Raw genomic sequence first — 21,357 nt, 5'->3', positions numbered from 1 at the left:
TCACCCGGACGTCCCCGGGCCATCTGCCATCCCTGAGCCCTCTGCCATCCCTGAGCCCTCTGCCGTCCCCGGGCCCCTCTGCCGTCCCCGGGCCCTCTGCCGTCCCCGGGCCCTCTGCCATCCCCGGGCCCCTCTGCCATCCCCGGGCCCTCTGCCGTCCCCGGGCCCTCTGCCGTGACCGGGCCCTCTGCCGTCCCCGGGCCCTCTGCCGTCCCCGGGCCCTATGTCGTTCCCGGGCCCTCTGCCATCCCCGGGACCCCTCTGCCCTCCCTGGGCTCCTCTGCTGTCCCCGGGCCCTCTGCTGTCCCTCAGCCCTCTGCCGTCCCCGGGCCCCTTTGCCGTCCCCGGGCCCCCTGCCATCCTCGGCCACCTCTGCCGTCTCCGGGCTCCTCTGCCATCCCCGGGCCCTCTGCCGTCCCCGGGCCCTCTGCCGTGCCCGGGACCTCTGCCGTCCCCGGGCCCTCTGCCGTCCCTGGCCCCCTCTGCCGTCCCCGGGCTCCTCTGCCGTCCCCTGGCCCACTGCCGTCCCCGGCCCCTCTGCCGTCCCCGGGCCCTCTGCCGTCCCTGGGCCCTCTGCCATCCCTGGGCTCCTCTGCTGTCCCTGGGCCCTCTGCCATCCCCGGGCTCCTCTGCCGTCCCCGACCCCCTCTGCCATCACCCGGCCGTCCCCGGGTCCTCTGCCGTCCCCGGGCCCTCTGCCGTCCCCGGGCTCCTCTGCCGTCCCCGGGCCCGCTGCCGTCCCCGAGTCCTCTGCAGTCCTCGGGCAGACTGCCGTCCCCTGGCTCCTCTGCCGTCCCCTGGCCCACTGCTGTCCCCGGCCCCTCTGCAGTCCCCGGGCCCTCTGCCATCCCCGGGCCCGCTGCCGTACCCGGGCTCCTCTGCCATCCCTGGGCCCTCTGCCAACTCCTGGCACTCTGCCATCCCCGGCCTCCTCTGCCATCCCCGGGCCCTCTGCCGTCCCTGGGCCCTCTGCCGTCCCCGAGCCCTCTGCCGTCCCCGGACCTCTCTGCCGTCCCCGGGCACTCTGCCGTCCCCGGGCCCTCTGCAATCCCCGGGCCCCCTCTGCCGTCCCCGAGCTCCTCTGCCGTCCCCGTCCCCCTCTGCCATCACCCGGCCGTCCCCGGGTCCTCTGCCGTCCCCGGGCCCTCTGCCGTCCCCGGGCTCCTCTGCCGTCCCCGGGCCCGCTGCCGTCCCCGAGTCCTCTGCAGTCCCCGGGCAGACTGCCGTCCCCTGGCTCCTCTGCCATCCCCTGGCCCACTGCTGTCCCCGGCCCCTCTGCAGTCCCCGGGCCCTCTGCCATCCCCGGGCCCGCTGCCGTACCCGGGCTCCTCTGCCATCCCTGGGCCCTCTGCCAACTCCGGGCACTCTGCCATCCCCGGCCTCCTCTGCCATCCCCGGGCCCTCTGCCGTCCCTGGGCCCTCTGCCGTCCCCGAGCCCTCTGCCGTCCCCGGACCTCTCTGCCGTCCCCGGGCACTCTGCCGTCCCCGGGCCCTCTGCAATCCCCGGGACCCCTCTGCCGTCCCCGAGCTCCTCTGCTGTCCCCGGGCCCCCTGCCATCCCCGAGCCCTCTGCCGTCCCCGGGCCCGTCTGCCGTCCCCGGGCCCTCTGCCGTCCACGGGCCCCTCTGCCGTCCCCGGTCCCTCTGCCCTCCCCGGGCCCTCTGCCGTGCCCGGGCCCTCTGCCGTCCACGGGCCCTCTGCCGTCCCCGGGCCCGCTGTCGTTCCCGGGCCGTCTGCCATCCCTGGGCCCCCTCTGCCCTCCACGGTCTCCTCTGCTGTCCCCGGGCCCTCTGCTGCCCCGAGCCTTCTGCCGTCCCCGGGCCCCTTTGCCGTCCCCATGCCCCCTGCCATCCTCGGCCCCCTCTGCCGTCCCCGGGCTCCTCTGCCATCCCCGGGCCCCCTGCCATCCCCGGCCCCCTCTGCCATCCCCGGGCTCCTCTGCCGTCCCCGGGCCCTCTTCCATCCCCGGGCCCGCTGCCGTCCCCAGGCCCTCTGCCATCCCTGGGCTCCTCTGCCGTCCCCGGCCCTCTCTGCCGTCCCCGGGCCCTCTGCCGTCCCTGGGCCCTCTGCCGTCCCCGGGCTCCTCTGCTGTCCCCGGGCTCCTCTGCCATCCCTGGGCCCTCTGCCGTCCCCGGGACCTCTGCCTTCCCCGGGCTCCCTGCCGTCCCCGGGACTTCTGCCATCCCCGGAATCCTCTGCCGTCCCCGGGCCCTCTGCTGTCCCCGGGCCCTCTGCCGTCCCCGGACTCCTCTGCCATCCCCGGGCCCTCTGCCGTCCCCGGGCCCTCTGTTGTCGCCGGGCTCCTCTGCCGTCCCCGGGCCCTCTGCCGTCCGCGGGCTCCTCTGTGGTCCCCGGCCCCTTCTGCGGTACCCGTCCCCATCTGCCATCTTCGGGCCCTCTGCCGTCCCCGGGCCCTCTGCCATCCCCGGACCCTCTGCCGTCCCCGGCCGCCTCTGCCATCCCCGGGCCCTCTGCCGTCCCCGGGCCCTCTGCCGTCCCCGAGCCCTTTGCCGTCCCCGGGCCTCTCTGCCGTCCCCGGGCCCTCTGCCCTCCCTGGGCCCTCTACCGTCCCCGGGACCCCTCTGCCGACCCCGGGCTCCTCTGCTGTCCCCGGGCCCTCTGCCATCACCGGGCCCTCTGCCATCACCGGGCCCTCTTCCGTCCCGCCCCCCTCTGCCATCCCCGGGCTCCTCTGCCATCCCCGGGCTCCTCTGCCATCCCCGGGCCCTCTGCCGGCCCCGGGCCCTCTGCTGTCCCCGGTTCCCTCTGCCGTCCCCGGGCTCCTCTGCCATCCCCGGGCCCTCTGCCATCCCCGGGCCCTCTGCTGTCCCCGGGCCCTCTGCTGTCCCCGGGCCCTCTGCCGTCCCCAGCCTCCTCTGCCATCCCCGGGCCCTCTGCTGTCCCCGGGCCCTCTGCCATCCCCGGGCCCCTCTGCCATCCCCGGGCACCTCTGCCGTCCCCGGGGCCCTCTGCCGTCCCCGGGCCCTCTGCCATCCCCGGCCTCCTCTGCTGTCCCCGGGCCCTCTGCCATCCCCGGCCCCCTCTGCCGTCCCCGGCCCCCTCTGCCGTTCCAGGCGCCCTCTGCTGTCCCCAGCCTCCTCTGCCGTGCCCCCACAGGGTGCCATCCATGCTCCCTCAGGCCTGCTCTCCTCTTGTATGCTGGGCTCTTTTGCCAGAAACCGATCCCTGGTGGCCCAGCTCCCCTGTAATAAAGGCGGGAAGGCCTGCAGTACCAAGAGAGGGGTATCTCTTTCAGTATCGCGGAGCGAGGTCGCGATATTCACTCAGTGTCCCAGGAGGGAGGGGGATCTCTTCCAGTACCGCGGAGCGAGGTCGTGATATTCACTCGCAGTGCCCCAGGGGGAGCCAATGTAGGTCAGCGAGCGTAGTGATGTGTGAACAGGTCTTGGTGCGAGTAAGACACAGGCTGCCGAGTTTTGGAAGACCTCATGTTTAGGCAAGGTGAAATGTGGGAGGCCAGTCAGGATTGCATTAAATTGCCAAGTGTAGAGGTAACAAAGTCCAATGAAGTACATTTGAAGTGCAGTAACTGTTGTAATGTAGGAAACACAGCAGCCAATTTGTGCACAGCAAGCTCCCATGAACAGCAACGTGATAATGAATGAATAATCTGCTTTAATGATGTTGGTGGAGGGGTAAATATTGGCCCCAGGAAACTGGGGAGAGCTCCCCTGCTCTTCTTTGAATAGTGGCGGCGGGATCATTTGTGTCCACATGAGAGAGCAAACGGGGCCTAGTTTCAATCCCCGGCCTGTACCGATCTCACCTGGTGTGGGACTCAACCCCAAACATAAGCAGGAAAGGCACAGGCTCCATCCCCGGCCTGTACTGATCCACAACCAGTGTGGGACTGAGCCTCCCCCACAGACACACACTGAGCAGCAAAGGCCCAGGCTCCATCTGCGACCTCTGCTGATCCCACACCCAATGAGGTACTGAGCCCCACACACACACAGAGCAGGAAAGGCCCAGGCTCCATCCCCGGCCTGTGCTGATCCCACAGCCAGTGAGGTACTGAGCCCCTCACACACACACAGAGCAGGAAAGGCCCAGGCTCCATCCCTGGCCTGTGCTGATCCCACACCCAGTGAGGTACTGAGCCCCTCACACACAGACTGAGCAGCAAAGGCCCAGGATCCATCGCCGGCCTGTGCTGATCTGCTGATCCCTCCCGGTGCAGGAAAGGCCCGAGCCCCGCTGGTAAACTGCCATTTTCTCTCGCACACTGCTTTGTTAAATAATCTGCCTCTGTCTAACTAGCACCTGGATATCCTAGTGCGAGACTGGTGGGATTACAGTACCTATGGTAAAGAAGCTGGGAAGCAACACCTGAAAAAGACATTACAGGTAAAAGCATGACAAGTGATTGAAGAGAGATTGGATTAACATTAGTAGAGATACAGTCAGTGACACAGGGCGCTGGGGGAGAGGTGTTACTGAGTGACAGTGTGAGGGAGCTGGATTAACATCAGTAGAGATACAGTCAGCAACACAGGGTGCTGGGGGAGAGGGGTTACTGAGTGACAGTGTGAGGGAGCTCGATTAACATCAGTAGAGATACAGTCAGTAACACATGGCGCTGGGGAGAGGGGTTACTGAGCTACAGTGTGAGGGAGCTGGATTAACATCAGTAGAGATACAGTCAGTAACACAGGGCGCTGGGTGAGAGGGTTACTGAGTGACAGTGTGAGGGAGCTGGTTAACATCAGTAGAGATACAGTCAGTAACACAGGGTGCTGGGGGAGAGGGGTTACTGAGTGACAGTGGGAGGGAGCTGGATTAACATCAGTAGAGATACAGTCAGTAACACAGGGCGCTGGGGGGAGAGGGGTTACTGAGTGACAGTGTGAGGGAGCTGGATTAACATCAGTAGAGATACAGTCACTAACACAGGGTGCTGGGGAGAGTGGTTACTGAGTGACAGTGTGAGGGAACAGTAATAAATAGAGGAGACGGAACGTACCTTTCACTATTTATTAAGTAAATGGGTGGAATTACAGCACATTGTCTGCAAGCAGAACCCGAAACTGAAAGTGAAAGTCAAAGTCAAACCGAGCAACCCAGCACCCCCTTCAGGTAACACCCGGGTGATGTGCCTCAATGAATCCGAGACTCAACGTCAACGGAGCAAAGCAAGGCTTTTATTAACTCAGAAAGTAATACACAGTGGAGAAGTGTCTCTCATCCAGAGATCTGCTGTACTGCCTGTGAGACACGCTGGGGCCTGCTTAAGTAGGGGCCAGGTATGGGCGGAGCCCTACACACAATACAATACAGGTAAGGAAATGAAACTGAAAATAAACTCCCCTGCTTGTCACAGTCACAGGCACAATCAAACACAGAGAATACAGAGTGCCTGATGAATGGCATATTTCATCACATTCACCCCTTCTACAGATTTAGTCTGTTTGGGGCTTTGATAGTCCTCTGTGACCGACGTAGCTGTTGTGGTGCCGCGGGTGTCGGCTGAGTGTCCCCGGTGACCTCCTGGGTCTCTGCCGGGGGTGCTGCCAGGTGTGTTGAAGGGGTAGTTGGTGGGGGCACCGTTGGTCGATGTTCTTCCGGCGGTGATGAAAGGATAGTGGGTGGGTAAGAGTTGCTGGGATCGTTGTTGCTGTTGTTGTCGTGGTTGTTGTCGTTACCGGCTGGGGCGACGTCTTTTATGGACACGGTGTCCTCCCTTCCGTCGGCGTGCCGGACATACGCGTATTGGGGGTTGGTGTGAAGTAGGTGCACTGACTCCACGAGAGGGTCCGTCTTGTGGCCCCTCACATGCCTTCGTACAAATACTGGACCTGGGGTGGAGAGCCATGACGGCATGGATATGCCTGAGGTGGATTTCCGGGGAAAGACAAACATTCATTCATGAGGCATGGCATTAGTGGCAGTACACAATAGCGACCGTATCGAATGGAGCACATCTGGGAGGACTGCCTGCCAGCAGGAGATAGGGAGGCCCTTGGTCCTTAGAGCTAGAGTGAATGCTTTCCATACTGTCCCGTTCTCTCGCTCCACCTGGCCGTTAACCTGGGGGTTGTAGCTGGTGGTACGGCTCGTGGCGATCCCCCTGGACAGCATGTACTGGCGTAGCTCTTCACTCATGAAGGACGCCCCCCTATCCGTATGGATGTAGCTCAGCATACCAAACAGGCAGAGCAGGCTGTTGAGGCATTTAATGACTGTGGCGCTGGTCATGTCTGGGCAGGGGAAGGCGAATGGGAAATGGGAGCATTCGTCCACAATGTTCAGGAAGTAACCATTGCGGTCGACTGACGGGAGGGGGCCCTTGAAATCTAAGCTGAGCCGCTCAAAGGGCCGTGTAGCTTTGATTAAGTGGGCTCTATCTGGGCGGTAGAACCGAGGCTTGCACTCAGTGCAAGTGCGGCAGTTCCTGGTCAGAGACCGAACTTCCTCAATCGTGTAGGGTAAGTTGCGGGACTTTATGAAGTGGAACAGCCGTGTGGCCCCTGGGTGGCAGAGGTCGTTGTGGAGGGTCTGTAGCCGATCCCCGGTGGCGCTGGCACACATCTCTCGTGAGAGGGCGTCGGGGGATTCGTTAAGGGCCCCTGGCCGGTAAATGATGTCATACTCGAAGGTGGAGAGCTCGATCTGCCACCTGAGAATCTTATCATTTTTAATCTTCCCCTTCTGTTTATTATTAAATATAAATGCTACCGACCGCTGGTCGGTAAGTAGGGTGAAGCGTTTGCCGGCTAGGTAGTGGTGTCAGTGGCGCACTGCCTCCACGATGGCTTGGGCCTCCTTTACCATGGAGGAGTGTCTGATCTCGGGCCCTTGGAGGGTCCTCGAGAGGAAAGCTACGGGCCACCCTGCCTGGTTGAGGGTGGCCGCCAAGGCAAAGTCAGACGCATCACTTTCCACTTGAAAGGGGGTGTTCTCGTCCACTGCCTGTAGCGTGGCCTGTTCAATATCCCACTTAATGCTTTTGAAGCTGGCGTGGGCCTCAGCAGAGAGCGGAAAAGAGGATGCTTTCAAGAGTGGGCGGGCTTTGTCGGAGCAGTTGGGGACCCATTGGGCATAATAAGAAAATAACCCCAGGCACCTTTTCAGGGCTTTGGGAGTGTTGGGCAGGGGCAGCTTCCGTAGGGGGCGCAGTCGGTCGGGGTCTGGTCCGATATTCCCCATTCTCCACCACGCTGCCTAGTATGCAGAGGCGCGTGGTGTTGAAAACGCACTTGTCCTCATTGTAAGTGAGGTTGAGTTTTTGTGCGGTTTTCAGGAACCTCTCGAGGTTCGAGTCGTGATCCTGCTGGTTGTGACCACAGATGGTGACGTTGTCGAGGTAGGGGAAGGTTGCCTGCAAGTGGTGGTCATCGACCATGCGGTCCATCTCCCTCTGGAAGACCGAGACCCCATTCGTCACCCCAAAGGGGACTCTGAGGAATTGGTAGAGGCGTCTGTTCGCCTCGAAGGCGGTGTACGGGTGGTCCTCTGGTCTGATAGGGAGCTGGTGTTACGCTGACTTGAGGTCAATGGTGGAGAACACCCGGTATTGGGCAATTTGGTTCACCATTTCTGATATGCGGGGTAGCGGGTAGGCGTCTAGTTGGGTGTACATGTTGATCGTTTGGCTATAGTCAATCACCATCCATTTCTTCTCGCTACCCCTCACCACCACCACTTGGGCACGCCATGGGCTGTTGCTGCATTCAATAACACGCTCCCTCAGCAGCCTGTCCACCTCGGTCGCGATAAACCGCCTGTCCTCCCAGCTGTACCTCCTGCTTTTGGTCGCTATTGGCCGGCAGTTGGGAGTAAGGTTCGCGAATAGCGAAGGCAGCTTTACCTTCAGGGTAGCCAGACCGCACACTGTGAGGGGCGGCTGGGACCCACCGTAATTGAGCATGATGCTTTGGTGGTGGCACTGGAAATCCAGGCCCAAGATTACGCTCGCACATAGACTCTTCATGATTAGTAATTTAAAATTATTGTATACAGTTCCGTTAACGGACAATTGTACCACGCAGTAACCCATAATGGTCGATGTCTGGGTTTTATCAGCCATAGAGATGGTGTCCCGAGCAGGGACCACCGTTAGAGAGAGTTGTTGTGCTAGTTCAGGGTGGATAAAACTCTCCGTGCTTCCACTGTCAATTAAACATTTAACCCCGCACCCGTTTACCTCGATGTCCACCAATGATTTGGATAGCGGGTGCGGTCTAGTCTGGTCCACTGTGACCGATGCCACTGTAGGGCCCTGACCGAGACAAGATGGCGTCCACGCTGTCTGCTCACAAGATGGCGGACCCCACGATGTCGGGCAAGATGGCGTCCAAGATGGCCGCTCCCACGGCGCACACGCAGTGGTGGCGGGTTTTCCAGCGGGGTTCCCTCTGCACACATTCCCGAAGTGCCCCTTCTTACCGCACTTAAAGCAGGTGATGCCTTTCGCCGGGCACAGGTTTCTGGTGTGCTTCGGCTGCCCGCAGAAGTAGCAGTTGGGGCCCCGATGCGTCGCGGCTGTCGTAGGGCTTCTGGGGGGAGAGCGGGGCCCCAACGGTGTCGGGCTGCCAGGCGGGGAAGATGCCTTCCAAGATGGCGGCGCCCTTGGTGCACACGTGGTGGCGTGGGCGGCGCGGGCTGAAGAGTAGGCGTCCGAGTTTCTCTGGGCCACATCCAGGGATCGCGCTGTGTCCCCAGCCTGTTTCAGGTCCAATCCCGTTTTTTCCAGTAGTCTCTGCCGGATGTAAGTGGAGCTGAGGCCTGTGATAAAGGCATCATGAACAAGCTCGTCAGTGTACACTGCGGCTTTTACATCTTGGCACTTGCAGTCTTTGCCAAGCGTTTTCAGGGTGACTAGGAACTCATCCAGTGATTCCCCAGGTCGCTGTGTGCGAGTAGCGAGCAGATGCCTAGCGTACACCTCGTTCGTAGGCTGCTGGTAATGCGCCTTTAGGATGTCGAAGGCGGCCGGGTACATGTCGGCGTCTTGGATGAGGGGGTAAACCCGGTGGCTTACCCAATTCTGCAGGATTCCGAGTTTCATACTTTCAGCGTCCGTAGCGTCTGTGATGGCTGCGGAATTGTCCAGGAAGAATTCCATGCACTTAAACCAGTGTCTGAATCGTGCCGATGCGTCCGAAGCATGCGGGTTCAAATCCAAACGTTCGGGTTTCAGGAGTTGATCCACTGCGTTGAAAATTGAGTTAATAAAATTGATGTGCCTCAATGAATCCAAGACTCAACGTTAACGGAGCAAAGCAAGGCTTTTTATTAACTCAGAAAGTAATACACAGTGGAGAAGTGTCTCTCATCCAGAGATCTGCTGTACTGCCTGTGAGACACGCTGGGGCCTGCTTAAGTAGCGGCCAGGTATGGGCGGAGCCCTACACACAATACAATACAGGTAAGGAAATGAAACTGAAATTAAACTCCCCTGCTTGTCACAGTCACAGGCACAATCAAACACAGAGAATACAGAGTGCCTAATGAATGGCATATTTCATCACACCGGGCACTGGGACAAACATTAATTGAAGCAAAACTCAAAACACAACACTCCTTTCCCCCAGATAAAACCTCTTATTCCTCCAGGCATCTGGGACGGAATCTAACCCGACTTGAGCACCGCTGGACAGGCAGAGTCGGGGTGCCACTGCTAGCTGCAGGAAAACCTTCCTCCGTGGCTGATGACTCCGTGACACCTTCTGTCGATGTGGCTTCCATTGTTGCAGGAAGCAGGCCGTCACTGCCTGGCAGAGGTGGCGGAGACAATGGCCTAGCCTGTGACGTCTCTGTTACTCTTACCGGAGTACGACCCCGTATCTGGTCTACGTGGCTTCTGTGTAGTTGGCCATCAGGTGTACGGATGCTGTATGACAGGGGGCCCGTGGCCTGCTCCACCACGGCAGGCATCCATTTGTCTCCTCCTGCATAGCAACGGGCAAACACAGTCTCTGACGGCTCAAACTGCCTGGCGGTGCCCTGGTGCTTCTTAGCCAGCTCCTCTTGCTTTGTGTGCATCTCATCCCTGTAGTCCGGGTGTAGCCAGTCCAGTGCAGTCACCAGCCGGCGACCCATCAGCATCTCGGCAGGACTCTTCCTCATTGCTGAGTTTGGTGTGGTATGCTGTGATAACAGGAACCTGGCCAATCTGGTTTGCCAGTCCCCCACCGATGCATTCATGGAGATAAAAGTCAGCCGGAGAGAGACTGGGTCCTAAATGAATTCCGATCGGGAAAGGCACCCATCCTTATTTGCAATGGGCATGATAGGGGTGGCCCAACGGGAGTTCTTCACTGGCAAGAACCCCTTGGTTCACCAGCTTATCCAGGGCCTCATCCACCTTCTTGCGCAATGCAAAAGGAACTGGTCGCGCCTTGAAGAACTTAGGCGCTACCCCTGGGTCCACTTTGATTGAGACTGGCGGTCCCTGACAGGCCCCGAACTCACCAAAAACCTCTTCATAGTTCTCCAACATAGGCGCTTTGGGCTGTCGCTGTACCGTGTGTTCTCCTGTCACTTCAATACCGAGGGGCTCAAACCAATCTCTGCCTAGCAGGTTTGTGCCCTGCCCCGCCACCACATAAAGTGGAAGTGTGTCCTTGACTGCCTGATACTTAACTTCCACATGAATCATACCCAGCACCTGGAGTTGAGCTTGGGACCACTGCCGTAGCACGCCACTGACCTGAGCCATCGCCGGGGGTTCACTTGTCCACAGCCTATTGTAAGTCTCTTCACTTATCAACGAACACGCTGAGCCTGAATCCACCTCCATGCAGAGTGGTGCCCCATTCATGGTCACATTTGCCGTGTATCCCCACTGTCTGTGGGGTAGCTGCTCAGCTTCCGTGGTATACACTGTGTACTCATCGTTGTCCTCCAGTGTCAGGGTGTGTGTCTGCGATGCTTGTGTTGGCTCTGCTGCAGCAGCCTGAGCTTTCTTCATGCAGACATGAGCGATGTGTCCTCTTTTCTTACAGAAATGACATACTGCTGACACAAATTTGCATGTAGTAGAACCATGGAGAGCCCTACAGCAGAAACATTTTCTTCCTGTCTCTTTGGTTGCCTCCATGTCTCTCGCAGCAGCAGCTGCGTGTGTGGTCTTGTGCACCTCCTCGGCGGCCTGAGATGGTGCTGCCTCTGTACGAAGCATACGTGTGTTCATCGATGCAGCCTCTGCTGCTAAAGCCTTCTCCTCAGCCAGTCGGAACGTCAGGGCCTTCTCCGCTAACAGCTGTCTGCAATGCCAAGTCCAGCACTCCACACACAATCCGATCACGGAGCATATTTTCTAAATGGTCACCAAAATTACAATGTAATGAGCGTTTCCTCAACTCAGCAATGTAACTTGAAATAGATTGTCCAGGCTGTTGTTTACAATTGTGAAAATGGAAACGCTGCACAATCTGAGGGTTTGGGGTTAAAATGTTTCTGCAGCTTCTCAATCAAATCAGCATAATCCACCTCACTAGGTTTACGAGGAGCCACCAATGAACGCAGGACGGAGTAAGTAGCAGCTCCGCATGCACTTAGCAACACTGAGCACTTCTTCTCTTCTTTGTCAATATTATTGGCCTCCAAGAAACACCCCAGTCTTTCTGCGTATTCCTCCCATGAACTGTCTGTGGTGTATGTAACCTGTTCCACCTTAAGAGAACTACCTTAAGAGATGTACTACTTTCTCTTGGCTGCTGTATACTGTAATACCGGTGGTGACCACACTGGTATATAAACGTTGTGTAGTGATTTGCTGGGCAGTTCAGCCCTGACCTTCGAATAGTAAAGACCTGTTAAAGTTATTCTTGTTGTCTGTGTCCAGTGATTTATAATAAGCATAACTGGGACACACAGACTCAACAGTGGCGATGAGTCCGATCTTACCCTACAGCAGTTTTACATCCAAGGCAGCTTCGTCCTCAGAATGGGCGTCGAGAAGAGGCATCCGCCCTCATCATCCTACTGAGCATCACATCGCACGGGAGGCATCGAGAACCCGGGTTAAAAAGAAAAATTCTGACCACGAAGCCCTCCATCAGCGACAGGCAGTGATCATCCCTTCTACCACGGTGGTGGGTAAGCCGATCAGTGACACGAGCAGAAAGTCGGCCGCATTGGCTGTGGAGTAGGGGAGGGAAAATGGAGGAAAAAGGGCAGAGAACTCGACCGCGACCAGTGAAAAGGGCCAGGCTGCAATCGGGGCTGAGAGGTGCAGCGACTGGGGCAGCATTAAGGCCATGAGAACCACGGAGAACTCAACCGCAGCCGGTGTAAAGGACCGGCCTGCAAACGGGGCTGAGAGGTGCAACAGCAGGGGAAGCGTGAATGCCCACGGGAACCGCGGGGGAGCAAAAGCAGCGTCGGGGAATTGAGAACCGCTGGGGAGGTGAGAATTGCAGCAGCACGGCAATCGCCATTGCAGCCAGCGGGGGAAGAAGGCAAACACGGGAAGCCACCATTGTAGTCGGCGGGGGAAGAAGACGAGCGCGGGAAAAACCGCCAAGCACGGGAAGCCGCCATTTTAGTAGGCAGGGGAAGAAGACAAGCGCGGGAAGCTGCCATTTTGGGAAAAAGAAAATTTAAAGAAACTTGCAAGGATGCGTAAACATGGTAACATCAATGCTTTTGATAGCGATGTCGAAGATTGGGCCACGTATGTAGAACGCGTGGAAGTTTATTGTAAAGCAAATGAGGTACCAGGTGATAAGAAAGCACTAACCTTATTAAACTCAATGGGTGCGAAGACGTATGGGCTATTGAAGCACCTTGTATCACCAGATAAACCAGTGGATCAGACTTTCGCGAACATTGTTACTGTACTGAAAAATCATTTAAACCCCACGCCGCTGCTGATAGCGGAACAATTTAAATTTTACAGAAGAACGCAGCTGAAAGAAGAAAGCAACGCTGAATTCTTAATTGAACTGCGTAAGCTATCAAAGTACTGTCAGTTTGGAACAGGACTAGCAGATGCGCTGAGAGATAAATTTGTGTGTGGATTGTTAAAAGAAGGAACACAAAAGCGACTGCTAGAGGAGAATGATCTTACGCTTGATAAAGCTGTCACTATTGCAGCATCGCACAAAGCCACAGCGAGAGGCACTGCGGAAATGCAGCTAAGGTCATCGGAACTCAGCACCAATCAAATGGCTTTGGGTGCAGTAAAGTGTTATCGTTGTGGAAAGACAACGCACGATCAGAACCAGTGCTGGTTCATAAATCAGGAATGCAGAAAATGTGGCAGGCTTGGTCACATAGTTAAAGTATGCCGGTCAGGAAAGAAGACTAGCAACAAAAAGTCACCGCAGGAAAAGTGCAGAAAGGTACACAAGGTGACAGAGAACAGATCGGATGAACAGAAGTCAGATTCAGACTCCAGCAGTAAAGAACTGGGTTGTCTAAGAGTACACAATGTGGGTAATGAAGCAGACCTCCAAACTATCTAGGTCACACTTCAGATAGCAGGAGTCCAAGTGAAGATGGAATTGGACACTGGATCGGCACTGACGGTCATGAATAAGCAAGATTACAAAAGGTTATTCCCACATATTACCCTACGGGATACAGAGATTGTATTGAAAACATACACGGGGCAAAGAGTATACCCCATCGGAAAGATAAAGTTAAAGGTGGTCCACAAGGGCAAAGAAAGCCGAGGAATGGACTTATATGTGCTACCTGAGGGAGGTCCACCACTACTGGGACGGGAGTGGATCAGGAGAATAAATATGGACTGGCATTCCTTAAAAGCGCTAATGGTAGATTCCGGTAAAAAAGAAGATGTCAAACCTAAACGATTGTCCAGAATATTGGACGATGCTAAAGAGGTGTTCAAACAGGGATTGGGAACACTGAGAGGAATTACGGCAAACATCAAGGTTGAAGAACATGCAAAACCGAAATTTTTCAAAGCCAGACCGGTACCTTATGCGATACGACCTGCTGTGGAAGCTGAGATGGAAGGGCTAGAACGTTCAGGAGTACTGTCTAAGGTGGACTGGAGTGAGTGGGCCACGCCCATTGTTCCCGTCATGAAGCGTTCATCGAGCAACAAGCCGGGAGAACCGGGGAAGTTTTGCATCCGTGGAGATTTCAAGATCACTGTTAATCCGGTGCTTCACACGGTGCAATATCCACTTCTGCGGATTGAGGATATCTTCGCTTCGTTGTCTGGCGGGAAACAGTTCACAAAGATAGACCTGGCGCAGGCGTACTTACAGATGGAATTTGAGGAAGAGTCAAGCCAGTATCTCATGATCAACACGCATAGAGGCTTGTATCGGTATAATAGACTGATTTTTGGAGTGGCATCGGCTCCAGCAATTTGGCAGAGGGCCATGGAGCAGGTATTACAGGGAATTCCAGGCACACAATGTTACCTGGACGATATTCTGATTACAGGAGATGATGATGAGGAACACCTTGCAAATTTGGAACTGGTGCTCACCAGATTGAAAGAATATGGACTTCGAGTTAATCGCCAGGAATGTGAGTTCTTTCAGAAGCGGATCTCGTACTGTGGTCATGTCATTGACCAGGAGGGGCTTCATAAGTCTCCTGACAAGATCAAAGCTGTTGTGAAGGCTCCCGCTCCGGATAATGTATCCCAGTTGAGGTCGTTCCTAGGGTTGATTAAGTATTACCATAAGTTTCTGCCAAATTTATCCACGGTGCTGCACCCGCTGAATGCTCTTTTGCAAAAGGGAGTACCATGGAAGTGGAGCGAGGACTGTAAGAGGGCCTTTCGCAAAAGCAAGGCATTGATCACCTCAGAGGAAGTGTTGGCTCAATGCAACCCAACGCTGCCTATTCGTTTGGCTTGTGATGCTTCTCCATATGGTATTGGGGCAGTACTCTCACACAAGTTGCCAAATGGCTTGGAGAGGCCAGTCGCGTTCGCATCCAGATCATTGACCTCCGCTGAGTGCAACTATGCTCAGATAGATAGGGAGGCTCTCAGCCTTGTGTGGGGAGTAAAGAAGTTTAATCATTACCTGTAGGGCCAAAAGTTTACGCTACTGACAGATCACCAGCCGTTGGTATCCATTTTTAACCCTAAGAAGGGTGTTTCGGTGATGACAGCACAGAGGCTCCAGAGATGGTCCCTTTTCCTAGGGGCACATCATTATCAGATCGAATTCAAAGGTACAAAGCAGCATGGTAATGCTGATGGGCTGTCGCACCTGCCACTACCTACAGCGGAGGAGGCACCGACGGTTGACCCTGTTGAGTTATTTCACTCGACCATCATCGAATGTTTACCAGTCACCAATGCAAGTATTGAAAGAGAAACCAGGAATGACCCGACACTGTCCCGGGTCTACGAATTGACAGTGAAGGGATGGCCAGCACATGGTGATCCACTGTTACCGGCATTCTCAGCAAGACGAGAACAGCTGTCCGTCTGTCAAGGAACATTGATGTATGGAACAAGGGTGATTATTCCTCCTAAGTTAAGAGAGAGAGTTCTAAAGGAACTGCATGAAGGTCATCTGGGGGGAGTCAAGATGAAAAGCCTTGCTAGGGTTTATGTGTGGTGGCCGGGTATCGACCAACAGATAGAAGATCTGACGAAAAGCTGCTCAGGGTGCCAAAAAGTTCAAAATGCACCTCCGATTGCACCGCTGCATCCATGGGAATGGCCTTCAACCCCATGGCAACGTGTACATATTGACTTTGCTGGTCCATTCATGGACTCCATGTTTTTAATTGCGGTGGACGCACATTCTAAATGGCCAGAAGTGATTAAGATGACTACCACTACCTCGGAAAAGACGATCGCGGTGCTAAGAACGATATTTGCAAGAAATGGATTGCCAGAACAAATATGTTCAGACAACAGACCGCAGTTCATGTCAGAAGAATTCCAGAAATTCATGAAGAAGAATGGGGTGAAACATTATACCTCTGCCCCATATCATCCGGCTACAAACGGGTTGGCCGAGAGATTTGTACAAACGTTCAAAAAAAGCAATAAAGGCCATGAGCGAAGATCAGATTCCACTACAACACAAGGTGGACAATTTCCTACTGGCATATCGAAACGCCACTCATGCAGTGACAAATCAAAGCCCTGCCATGATGTTCTATAACAGAAGGTTGCGGTCCAGGTTGGACTTGTTAAAACCAAATGTGCGGAGGGAAGTCGAAAACAAACAGTTCCAGCATATAAATAACAAGACCACTCGGAGTTTCGAAATAGGACAACCAGTGTTAGCCCGGGACTATAAAAATGAGAAATGGCAATCTGGAACAATTCGGGCCAGACAAGGACCCCTGATGTACACGGTAGATATTGGTGAAAACGTAATACGACGTCATGCTGACCAACTGGTAGAATCGAGAACAAGGGTCGAACCCATGGTTACGGCAGAGACAACCGTGGAAGAAGTTAGTGAACCTGAAGCATCTACCTCAGAAGTGAATGTACCTGATGATGATGTCCAATCCATAAGAGATCAACTAGATGAGTCACCCCAGCAACGAGAATTAGAGACCCCTGAAAGGCGTTATTCAACTCGGATCAGGAGGCCTCCTCAGAGACTGACTCTTTGAATTGTTTTGCATGAAGATATATATATATGTTATTATGTTATGTTAAATGGGGATATACACCGTTAAGCTAAAAAGGGAGGATTGTGGTGTATGTAACCTGTTCCACCTTAAGAGAACTACCTTAAGAGATGTATTACTTTCTCTTGGCTGCTGTATACTGTAATACCGGTGGTGACCACACCGGTATATAAATGTTGTGTAGTGATTTGCTGGGCAGTTCAGCCCTGACCTCCGAATAGTAAAGACCTGTTAAAGTTATTCTTGTTGCCTGTGTCCAGTGATTTATAATAAGCATAACTGGGACACACAGACTCAACACTGTCCTTATCCCCAGAGAACTCTTCAATACGTCCCAAGGTCGTCATAGTTTTAATGTGCACTGTCCCTTTAAGATCCACGGACTTTTTTCTTTTTTTAATAAATTCTTTTTCTCCTCCGGCCAGAGTTACGGTAGCTACACTCATGGTAGTTGCCTGGCCCACACAATACTCTGCCCGCCGTCTACGTCGCAGCTAGCCAACTATCAAAATGCCATTGATGTTGCTAGCTGAGTGGCCCGCTCGTCCCTATTTCCAATATCATGGCTGTAGGTTTGCATGTCTATCTCCGTCCTTCCAGAAATTTCAACAGCCGCCTCATCGCCAGTATTGCATCTTGACTGAACAGTAATGAATAGAGGAGATGGAACGTCCCTTTTACTATTTATTAATTAAATGGGTGGACATTACAGCACATTGTCTGCAAGCAGAACCCGAAACTGAAAGTGAAAGTCAAAGTAAAACGGAGCCCCCCAGCACTGCTTCAGGTAACACCCAGGCACTGGGACAAACTTAATTGAAGCAAAACTCAAAACACAGCAGGATTAACATCAGTAGAGATACAGTAAGTAACACAGTGTTCTGGGGAAGAGGGGTTACTGAGTGACAACCAGTAAACTAAGGAAAGAGTATATATAAACAAGGCAAATGTATATTTATACACTCAGGGATATACCTGTTTATACACTGTATGAATAGAACTGCGTTTATGTGTCCAACCATAAATGTATTTTGATGCTTTGGCAACATAAGATGTACCTTATCATGCCAATAAAGCGATTTGAATTTGAATTTGAATTTGACATTGTTGGGGAGCTGGATTAACATCAGTAGAGATACATTCAGTAACACAGGGCGCTGGGGAGAGTGGTTACTGAGTGTCAGTGAGAGCGAGCTGGATTAACACCAGTAGAGATACAGTCAGTCAGTGACATCGGCCGCTGGGGAAGAGAGGCTACAGAGTGACAGTGTGAGGGAGCTGGATTAACACCAGTAGAGATACAGTCAGTAACTCAGGGCGCTGGGGGAGAGGGGTTACTGAGTGACAGTGTGAGGGAGCCGGATTAACATCAGTAGAGATACAGTCAGTAACACAGGGCGCTGGGGGAGAGGGGTTACTGAGTGACAGTGTGAGGGAGCTGGATTAACATCAGTAGAGATACAGACAGTGACACAGTGTGATGGGAGTGAAGGGTTACTGAGTGACCGAGTGAGGGAGCTGGATTAACATCAGTAGAGATACAGTCAGTAAAACAGGACACTGGGGGAGAGAGGTTACTGAGTGACAGTGTGAGGGAGCTGAATTAACATCAGTAGAGATACAGTCAGTAACACAGGGCGCTGGGGAGAGGGGTTACAGAGGGACAGTGTGAGCGAGCTGGATACCATCAGTAGAGACACAGTCAGTAACACGGTGCTGGGGAACAGGGGTTACTGAGTGACAGTGTGTGAGAGCTGGATTAACACCAGTAGAGATACAGTCAGTGACACTGGGCACTGAGGGAGAGGGGTTACTGAGTGATGTGTGATCGAGCTGGATTGACATCAGTAGAGATACAGACAGTGACACAGGTTGATGGGAGTGAGTGGTTACAGAGGGACAGTGTGAGCGAGCTGGATAACATCAGTAGAGACACAGTCAGTAACACGGTGCTGGGGAACAGGGGTTACTGAGTGTCAGTGTGTGAGAGCTGGATTAACACCAGTAGAGATACAGTCAGTGACACTGGGCACTGAGGGAGAGGGGTTACTGAGTGATGTGTGATCGAGCTGGATTAACATCAGTAGAAATACAGACAGTGACACAGGGTGATGGGAGTGAGTGGTTATGAGTGACAGTGTGAGGGAGCTGGATTAGCATCAGTAGAGATACAGTCAGTAACAGAGGGCGCTGGGGGAGAGGGTTTACTGAGTGACAGTGTGAGGGAGCTGGATTAACATCAGTAGAGATACATTCAGTAACACAGGGCGCTGGGGAGATTTACTGAGTGACAGTGTGAGGGAGCTGGATTAACATAATTAAAGATACATTCAGTAACACAGGGCGCTGGAGAGATTTACTGAGTGACAGTGTGAGGGAGCTGGATTAACATCATTAAAGATATACTCAGTAACACAGGGCACTGGGGGAGAGGGGTTACTGAGTGACAGTGTGAGGAGCTGGATTAACATCAGAAGAGATACAGTCAGTAACACAGGGCACTGGGCGGAGAGGGTTACTGAGTGACAGTGTGAGGTAGCTGGATTAACATCAGTAGAGATACAGTCAGTAACACAGGGCGCTGGGGAGAGGGGTTACTGAGTGACAGTGTGAGGGAGCTGGATTAACATTAGTAGAGGTACAGTCAGTGACAGTGGGCACTGGGGGAGAAGGGTTACTGAGTGATATAGCGTCACACTGTAAATTTCTGCCCTCAGGAGATCCAGCAATCCAACAAGAAATTATCACCATTCATGCTGCAGGTGCTGGAACCAAAAGATTCAAAAGCTGAATGCTTCGCCATGCCCCATCCTGGAAAAAACATCATTTGCAGCAAAAGAGGAAAAATTAAAGGTATGTGCGAAGGGAGTAAATCCAGAGTATCGAATGCACTGTGAAACCTGGTCCCAGAGGGGGAAAGGACAGTGTATCTAACACACTGTGACACCCGGTCCGAGAGGAAGAAAGGACAGTGTATCTAACACACTGTGACACCTGGTCCCAGAGGTGGAAAGGACAGTGTATCTAATGCACTGTGACACCCGGTCCCAGAGGGGGAAAGGAGAGTGTTTCAAAAGCACTGTGACACCCGGTTCCAGAGGGGGAAAGGACAGAATATCTAATGCACTGTGACACCCGTTCCCAGAGGGGGAAAGGACAGTGTATCTAACGCACTGTGACAACAGGTCCCAGAGGGGGAAAGGACAGTGTATTTAACACATGGTCACACATGGTCCCAGAGGAGGAAAGCACAGTGAATCAAATGCACTGCGACACCCGGTCCCAGAGGTGGAAAGGACAGTGTATCTAACGCATTGTGACACCCGGTCCCAGAGGGGGAAAGGAGAGTGATTCAAAAGCACTGTGACAACCAGTCCCAGAGGGGGAAAGGACAGAATATCTAACGCACTGTGACACCCGGTCCCAGAAGGGGAACGGAGAGTGTTTCAAAAGCACTGTGACACCTGGTCCCAGAGGGGGAAAGGACAGTGTATCTAATGCACTGTGACACCCGGTCCCATAGGGGGAAAGGACAGAGCATCTAACGCACTGTGACACCCGGTCCCAGAGGGGAAAACGACAGTGTATCTAATGCACTGTGACAACCAGTCCCGGAGGAGGAAAGGACAGTGTATCTAACACATTGTGACACCTGGTCCCAGAGGGGGAAAGGACAGCGTATCTAACACATTGTGAGACCCGGTCCCAGAGGGGGAAAGGACAGTTTAACGAACACACTGTGGTAAACCACTGTTTGTATTCCACTGTGTACATGCCTGTACATGCCTCGGCTGAATCCTCCCACGAATCCAGGTATAAAGGTGACTGCTCCACAGCCCCTTTGTATTCTGGACCGGTCGACCACTCGAGGCACACCTTCATTCTCTTGTTAATAAAAGCCTGTTAATTACTCGCTTAATCTCAGTCTTTTGAGTTATTGATAGCGCATCAATTTTATTAACAAGATTTTTATAATGGAGAAGATCCTCACACCAGCATGCCTGGACTTAGACCATCAGGAGGCGGACTCATCCACCAAGTTTACTCACTGGCTTAGGTGTTTCGAAAAATTCCTGACCGCCTCCACTGCAATCAAATCGGACGAGGACAAACTGGATGTTCTGACCTCCAAAGTGAACCACCGAGTGTACTCGATCATCCAAGATGCGACCTCGTACGCGGATGCTATCAAGCTCCTCAAGGACCAGTACACACGCCCAGTGAACGAAGTGTACGCCAGGCACCTTCTGGGGAGTCATAAACAACAACCTGGGGAATCGACCGAGGAATACCTTCAGGCACTGTCTGTGCTTGGCCGGGCCTGTGGTTGTAAGGATGTAAAGGCCGCCGTGTACACAGAGGAACTTATCCGGGATGCTTTTGTAGCGGGCCACAGGTCCAATTACACCCGACAGCGACTGTTGGAGCAGAGTGACCTCAACCTCAACAAGGCCTCTGAACTCGCACTATCATTGGATGCAGCCTACCAGGGCATGGATGCCTACTCCTCTGCACCGTGGATGCTGTGGGGAACGACAGCCTGGGACACGGTAGGACCATCTCATAGCGCCGTGCCACCCCAGCCACATCCCAGCAACGGCCCAACTACCGCAGCAGTGTCCCAAGGCCAGACAGCAGTGCCCCAAGGCCAGAAATGCTACTTCTGTGGCCAGGCCAAACACCCCAGAGCACGCTGCCCGGCGAAAAATGCAATCTGCTCGGGCTGCGGGAAGAAGGGACGCTACGCCAGCGTCTGCAGGTCCAAAGCCACCCCAAACCCCAGCAGCACTGCGTGTG

The 21,357-nt window shown here is 54.4% G+C and overlaps 1 protein-coding gene across 1 annotated transcript in view; it reads left to right on the top strand.

The window, feature by feature from the left end:
• LOC147093349 (RING finger protein 112-like) overlaps positions 1 to 21,357 on the top strand; it is a 232,672-nt gene that overhangs the window by 68,517 nt on the left and 142,798 nt on the right. The window contains exons 4-5 of the mRNA XM_085974283.1: positions 4,282 to 4,368; positions 19,278 to 19,413. Of these exons, the coding sequence (XP_085830409.1) occupies positions 4,282 to 4,368; positions 19,278 to 19,413 (223 nt within the window). The remainder of the gene's footprint in view (positions 1 to 4,281; positions 4,369 to 19,277; positions 19,414 to 21,357) is intronic.

Source organism: Somniosus microcephalus, unplaced genomic scaffold, assembly GCF_052327205.1.
Source record: "Somniosus microcephalus isolate GS21.2 unplaced genomic scaffold, FLI_Smic_1.0 unresolved_chr1, whole genome shotgun sequence".
Lineage (NCBI taxonomy): Eukaryota > Metazoa > Chordata > Chondrichthyes > Squaliformes > Somniosidae > Somniosus > Somniosus microcephalus.
This window is presented reverse-complemented; position numbering and strand designations above follow the sequence as displayed.